At 37.1% G+C, this 7,871-nt stretch overlaps 1 protein-coding gene across 1 annotated transcript; it reads right to left on the minus strand.

The window, feature by feature from the left end:
- Nucleotides 1-1,186: 1,186 nt before the first annotated feature.
- Nucleotides 1,187-4,087, minus strand: Smp_057210 (hypothetical protein; the record flags this gene model as incomplete). The annotated part of the gene is made up of 2 exons (XM_018794074.1): nucleotides 1,187-3,356; nucleotides 4,021-4,087. 2 exons carry the CDS (start codon nucleotides 4,085-4,087, stop codon nucleotides 1,243-1,245), a joined length of 2,181 nt encoding a protein of 726 aa, XP_018648523.1. The 3' UTR covers nucleotides 1,187-1,242.
- Nucleotides 4,088-7,871: the final 3,784 nt, after the last annotated feature.

The raw sequence follows: 7,871 nt of genomic DNA on the forward strand, positions 1-7,871 counted from the left end.
TTACTCACTAATCATAATGCATTTCATAAGTGCCACAAAGCTGAAATATTAACTCCTACCTTCAGAAACTTTCTACTAAAACTTATACTGAAGAATAGTCCATATTATGATCAATGAATTAAAGTTGTTAAAGACCAGCTATCATCAGGCGCTTTTTCAAGAAAATTTCGGGATATCTCTTCCCATAGGCGATTTCGTAAAATTGCTAGGCAAGTACATAACCCTTTGTGTTATGCAAAATAAGGATACCTGCTTTGCTTATAATTTGATTTTTAAAGTTAAAACATAATCTACTGTGTTTAAAATTCACACACTTTGTTCGCGTATTGTGCCAATATCCTAATTATAAGGGTGGGTACTTTCAACCTTTTGACTTTTATCATGTCTAGTGATGTGTGTTTTCATTTATCACCGGCTTTAAGTTTTATAAATTTTCGTGAAATATATCCGTAGTCTGGGTTAATGCAAAAACCTCAACAGGCAGATAAGAGTTCAAGTTCATCCGTATTCAAAAACATAACACCTAAATTCTCAAACAAATATTCTTTGCTGGTAAATTCAAATAAATAATGTTTGTTAAATACGTGTTTTATTTAAAGCACTGTATATATTCGGTTATGTCTTTCCTTTTACTAAAATCAAGACATTTCAAAAGTATTCTAAGTTTCTTTAGATTCTAGACAATTTGCCTTGGTCCTTTTCTTAAAACCTGGATAGCCTATTGCATTATATATCTGTTGGCCTCAATACCTCGAAAACAGAATAACTGGTTTATCGAACTGAGATATTGAACAAACATTCCTCTTAAAACCATGGAATGTGAATTAATGAGTGTTCAGTCAGGCCTTATATGTATCCTCTAGGATTTGTGAATCTTTCTAAGTAAAGATGAATAGACTACTTTTATAAAAGACAAAGAATCAATCACTGTTATTAATTTAAATACACTACTCTCATCCTTATCGTATGTACTTACGGTTTGGAGAAATTTCTAGGTACCCTTAATAATAGTGGAGGCCACCTAAAATTATTCACAATCTTATTATGTAATCCACTTTCATTCCTCAAAGAGATTTGATTATCACAAGCAATATATTTATGGTGAAACGAAATAACCCATTAGGTGATACAGTAAGCAGAAACCCGAAAAGTATCGAATCATAAATAAACAAAAGTACAAACAATTACGCGTTATAAATATATATTTGGAAAACAGAGATATAATGAAACAGAACATCAAAACTAAAATACAAAATCAGAAATATGTTTTTCCCTTTTAATTTGATCTTTTTCATCCACATACACACTTACAACTGATATAGTTTGGCCGATTGTCCTTGAAGCCCCGCATAGTTCAGCAACGCTGCGCATACCATCTTTCATTTGCTCTACTCCGTAAGAGATCCCTGCTCGCATGCGTTGTGCAGCAACAGAACTTTGGTTACGAAGAGATGCAACACTTTTCGCAGACTTAGCCCTCAGGTCCTGAAATTCACCGCGCAAAATTTTAACCCCGTGACCAACATCACGACAAAGTCTGCTCCGGAAGTCTTCGAGCTTTTCACGAAAGTGTGCGGGATCGGGATTTTCGACGGCTTGAGCTAAACTAGCCAGTGCTTCATGATATTCTTGTGCAAGCTTTTCGTTTGATACAACTAACTTGACGTCTGCGCTCCCTGGACGAGGGAGACAGGGAACACAAAAATTGTTATCTACAGAAGTAAGTGAATGCAAGTAGTCAAAGGAATGAGAATTATCTGTGTCCAGTCGGACTCTGATTACACAATTTCCCGACCGTACACAAACTTCATATTTACATATTTGAGGGCGGTTGCAATGAACATTAGCCTCACCAGTTCTCAATTTAGAATCATTCATAAGCGGCTGATGAGTTTCCATCAACTCGGAGTTGTGATCATCTGAAGTAGGTAGTTTATCATCATTTAGAGCAATAGGTTCTGTGTTAGAGTCACTAGCATTTATAACAATTATTTCACCGTCAGGAGCTAATCGGCCCACGGGTACGCTTCCAGCTGCAAATGATAAACCTGCTTCTTCAATTTCCTGGATTTTTTCGGCGAAATGAACTGTTTCGCACATGTTGCATTTCCAGTGAGTACATGGGCCAAAATATCTATTATAAGTCCATCCTGAGTCTCGCAGTGGGATTAAAAGTTTCTTTTCAGCAGTTTTAAAATTTTGCGAAATCTCTGCAAATTCTACTTCGGGGACTGGGATAACTCCAACATAGGTTTTACCCTTAAATGCATAGGATGGCTGACGACGTCTGAGACAACGAGTTTCGCTACAATATCTGATTGTACCCCCGATTATACCAACTAACAATAACAGGATCATTCCACCATACCCATAACAAAGCGATATGTAGTATATTTGGCCAAAGTATAAGCTGGAAACAACTCTGATGTTGATAGGTGTAGAGTGACTAGTAACTTCTGAAGAATGGGCAACGCACAACCATTTCCCACTTAAATATCCTCTTGTGTTCTCGACATCTAATAAGTTTGTGTCATTAACTTGCGTTATATGTAACACTGTGGGTGCTAAAATGGGTTGAACGACGTAATGCAGAGAATATGTGGTAACTTCGGATTTAATGGTGGAAAGGGAAATAACACCAGTAGGCGAAACCCAAAAAAGTTCATAAGGTAAATCAGAATTTACATTACAAATAAGAGAAAGGCGTCGTCCTGTAAAGATGGAAACAGAAGAGTTACCACCAAATGACGAAACGTTAGACCCAGTTGGGCTTAAATATAAATCGGTAACTAATGTTGGTCCACAAGGTGAGGGCCATGGATCACAAACCGGAAGACCCTCGAAACGGCCTTTTGATAACAGCCTAGAATTAACACAGGAACATGCGACAGGATTGTCAGAAACAGAAACTTGAAACGGATGCGGCAAGCTGGGCAAAATATTTAATAAATTGTGAGAAAGATTTACGAAGGCAAGATTTTTTGAATACTGAAATATATCAACAGGCAGTCGACTCAACTTATTGAGACTTAAATCAAGTATTCGAAGGCTAGTAAGACCCAATAGCAAGCCAAAAGGTGGTAGAGATCGTATACTACAATTAGTAATCGACAACGTTACCAGGTTAGAAGAAATATTGTTGAGCAATTCAGTTCTTGGGATTTCCAAATGAATATTACTGATAAATAGCTCCTTTAGTTTGGGTAAGATGGAACTTCTTAAAAACCCAGGGGATAAAACTCGAGGTCCGGAAACCACATAACTGGTGATAAAAAGAAGAGATGTATTTCCCGGGCATAATTTTAACAGTTCTTCGTGGATTATCGAGTCGGTAGATTCTAACACCAATTCAGCAACTGAATGATTCTTGTGAAGACAGGTTGTTTTTTGACAATCGATTACATAGATATATAGCACTATGATGAATCCTTTTTGGAATATTTGGTGCAGACCATAACTCATCACATAAATAAACTGAAGGTCACAGTTCCGAGAGCATTTGAAAAGGGGTCATTTATAGACTGGACTGTTCAATAGAGCAAATCGTTGTGAACGGAATAAAAGTTTCTCTAGCCTAGCAAGCTTTCATATCTAGTGGCAGTAGATCGCTGATTTTTTCAGATTTTATAGCAGTTTCAGATACAATTGGAAAGACATAATAATTCGTAGTATATTAAGCTTAGTTTCTTCATATTATTGATAAATTTCACTTTATCTTTGAGATTCAGTTGTGTATTTGCATTCTTGCCTCCCCGATTCTAGAGTAAAATTACTCGATGGGGTGACAAAGACATACGTCCGCTTACAATCGAAGTTATGGAAGCCTTCCTTATCAGTTCTTGCACACACCATAATCCGTATACACCTTAAACATCTGAGTCTGAGAATGTCTGAGAGCTCTCTTTCCACACAGTATCTCTTTAGCGAAGAGTCATATGTCTTCAGTACTCATTATGCACAATGCATAAATATAGTTGGTAGCCATCCTTTTCAATTTGAATTCCTTACCTCACTACCCACCCCCAAAGACATTTGATTGCTTATATGTCTGGGAGCTTGACAAATTAAATCCACATTTTCCAGCCATAACTCTTGGAAAATTTCCCATTACTAAAAACTCCTTAAAAAAGAAGTTACAATAGCCATCAGGCACCGATGGCAAACTGACTTTAACAAAAGTCACTGGTCGTGTGCTCTCGTTCCTCAATGCTCTTGCGTTTAATTTATCACCTGCATATCCATTTTAGAGGCTTATAAGCCTGGTGTTCTTGTCTTAAGTTATCTGTGGACCATCATCATCTTCAGTTGGATGATTTTCTAGGAGTTTATCTACATCTAACTTCGATTCACCGAAAATAAACTTAGTGTCAGCATCAGGTCCTGCGCTTTCGGATCATTTTAAGTGTTAAGAGGAAGACATACATCATAAATTTTGCGAAGTGGTCAAAAACAAGAGTAAAATTTCATGAGAAACCAAGAAGAATAGGTTAAGTGATACACGTTTGTACTCACAGAGACTTTATTGGAGCCTAATTTCAGTCTTTTTCATTTACTTAGTAATTTATATGAAAGTTTTCATGATTGTGGCTTTTAGGCTATGGCTTAGTGTGGCGTTTGTATGAACTAATGATTACTTTGTACTCGATGACTGCTTGATTTCGAATTTCACGTACAATACGCTCTTTTGTGCTCATCTAGTACTACTTGGCTAGGTTGCTTTATTTCTTGGATTTTTAGTTTGTGTTATAATTCAAATACTCCTGATTATTACAGTGGAGTCGCGATGGAACCTGTGATGAGACGGCTAAACACACACTCTGATTTGGATGCTTTTGGGGATTACATGGAAAGGTTCGAAATCTGGGCTGTGACCAAGGAAGATGCCGAGGATGGCAATATTATGACTCATTTCCTCTACATTCATCGGAAAAGAAGCATGCAGCTTAATAAGGACAATGCCATTTCAATAGAAACCTATTTCACTCCCTTATGCAACTCTTAAGCAACTACTACTGCATCATGTAAAGTGTACAAATTTCGAATGCGGTAATGGAGAAAAATTTCATAAAATGATTTGTCAGAACATCAGGAATCCCACTACTTTACTACGTCGTCCCAGTCCAATGCGTACTCAAGTTTATTCAGATGACAATTCATTGAGAAGTTGCGATGCAGTTCACGAAGATAAGCACAAGTCTGGTCAAGGTTTGTCTTGTGACAAGTTTTACCCATGTAATTCATGTGTATTTCGTAATTCGAAATGCTTTAAATATGGTCAAACTGGACATATTCAGTCAGATTGTAATAATGCGATTCATTTCGCTGTAATTAATGCTAAAATTTGTGATTGTGATCCTATTAAGGTATGAGGTATGAGTAGATAAGGAACTGTTTAAATGAAGGTGGTTCAGAAGAAAGATGAAGGTACGGGATCATCTGTAGTTATAAAATAAAGTGCTGAAAACAGTATTCTGGTACACAAATTGCTGTCTACCTTCTTTGTCGCAGCAATTCGACCCCATTTTTTTGTTTTTAGAATTTATACGGTCTTGAGCAGGCTTCGATTTTAGCGAATGGTCTAGTTTGCTTGCAATGGAACTGCTCGGTAGGAAGTGAAAACAGTTCAGAGTATGAAACAGAGTTAAAAAAGTTATTTCGCATAAATAAATCAGCATCAATACCGTTGGTTCGTGACATCCCACTTGACCTAAGGGGCCGTAATTGAACGAAATGTTCTGCCCTACAGACACGGATGGATTGTAGCTATCTCCTCACCATCATATATGCTGGTCAATAACGTCACCCTCTCTCCTTTTTTGATGTTAGACTCTCTTACATTTGTGGTAAGTATAAATATTGTTTTAATCAAGTCCCATAGTTGGAATACACTGTCTCTACTAGTTTCATGTTACAACCAAATCAGATGGCTTAAGCGTTTATATCGAAGATACTACAGGTATTGTAGTTTCACAACACTTAACAAGTAACAACTATAATTGAATCGCACCCACCCAGTGAAATAAAAAGTCAGAAGCGAGGAGGTTGGAAGATATGTTTCATGAGTTATCAATATATCGAGAAGTGACTGATCTAAACTGGCTAGTGATCGTAGGAGAAGTTGAGCACGCTATCACAAACCGTGATCTGGTGCGGATGCATGACCGAGCGCATTCAGCTAGGTGAGTTCACCAAAACTAGTGTGGTCAGCATCCAATGTCGAACACCTACAGAGCTATTGATTTTGGGTTTTTTTACCGCTAGAGTATTATGGGTTGGACGTCCACTAAGTATATCCTACTGCTATGAAGATAACTAATGGTATAAGCTATAAGAGACAGGTCAAATTATATGTGGTTAGGAGATGGTAAGAACTAATAGCAAACCAAAGGATATGAAAGAGTAGAAGTTTGTAAAATTTTCAGGGTTGGAAAAGTAAAACTTTGAGCAACTCACAAGAATTTGAGACATTTTGAGATTCTTTTAATCGACCTTAGTTGATCGGCATTCATAAGATTAGTGGGTTATCTATCTACTTGTGATAGAAAAGAAAGACATGACACCCTTGAAGAAGAAAAAATCGTTAACCATTAGATGGATTCGGAATCTGAAAGTGAGAGTTAGAAGCAGGAGGCCATAATTAAGAATCAACTAATAGTGGGAGATGATAAAGCATGATTACTGTAATTTGGTTCTATTCATATTAACAACAATCGGGTTCGTTTTATTTTTGTTCCGTCTAGATATTAGGCGGTCCATAATAAAGTGCCTCATTGGTCAGTGGAAGTTCAAGGAATAGTTGATGAAGTTCTTTAAAGGCTAGTAAAAAGGTTGTTCGCCTTTTGAACTTAGTAAGAGTGTCACAGTTATGGATAAGTATTGGCAATCTGCTCCACAATAAACTATACCGCACTGTAAAAAACTTACAACGCATTTGTTTTCGCTGTTTTGCCAAGAATAGTGTATATGCGTTGTTTCTTAGTCTGTAGGCTGGATCATAGATCATAGTTGGGCAGAAGGTCAGAAATGAGAGTCCATTTATTGCTTTGTAGAGAAATATTAGTTTGTTCCTTAGACTACGGTAGCACAAAGGTTATAAAAAGAGGTGCTTACATCTACCTGTGTAATCGAGAGTGAATTCATTTCTTAGCAGTTGGCGTATGAAAAGCCTTTGAACATCTGATTTTGTCTATGGAGTTCATATTAGAGAAGATAAAAGAGCAGTATTCTAAGATAAGTCGGACATATTTTGTAAAGGGTAAGCTTAGCATGTATATATATATATTTGAAGTTAATATTGATAACCCTTGTCGTCCCAATTCTCTTTATTCATTTACGTCAACTGATTCACACTATGACTTACCTCAATGTAGACTTTGAATAAAGATACGGTTGTGAGCAGCTCATGAGAAACCGCGAAATATAATGAATCTATACTATTCTACATCCAGGTTTCTTCAGGCTTTGTTCAAATCCATAAAAGCCACCAGCTACATGATACAATAGAATAATTAGTCCGAACAGATATCATAACTTGCGCAGTAATAACTTGGAATGTTGCAGTGGAAGCCCTGATTGATTGCAAAGGATATTCAAATATATGCTTGTGCGTACAATCTATACAATACTCAGTTATATACATACGCGTAGTACCCTCGTAGAAGAGCATAGACTGCCCACCAGCATACTCCATCCAACTCTGTCCTGGGCAACTCTTTCCATTTGCTATTGGTCCTTTTAATGTCTGCTTCCGATTCTCGACGCAATATGTTCTTTAGTTTTCCACTTTTCCGTTTCCCCTCAGGATGCCGAGATAACGCTTAACTCGTGATGCAGTTTGGTGATTTTCTCAATGTATGTCCTATCCACTTCCA

Source organism: Schistosoma mansoni, chromosome 1 (assembly GCF_000237925.1).
Source record: "Schistosoma mansoni strain Puerto Rico chromosome 1, complete genome".
Classification (NCBI taxonomy): domain Eukaryota; kingdom Metazoa; phylum Platyhelminthes; class Trematoda; order Strigeidida; family Schistosomatidae; genus Schistosoma; species Schistosoma mansoni.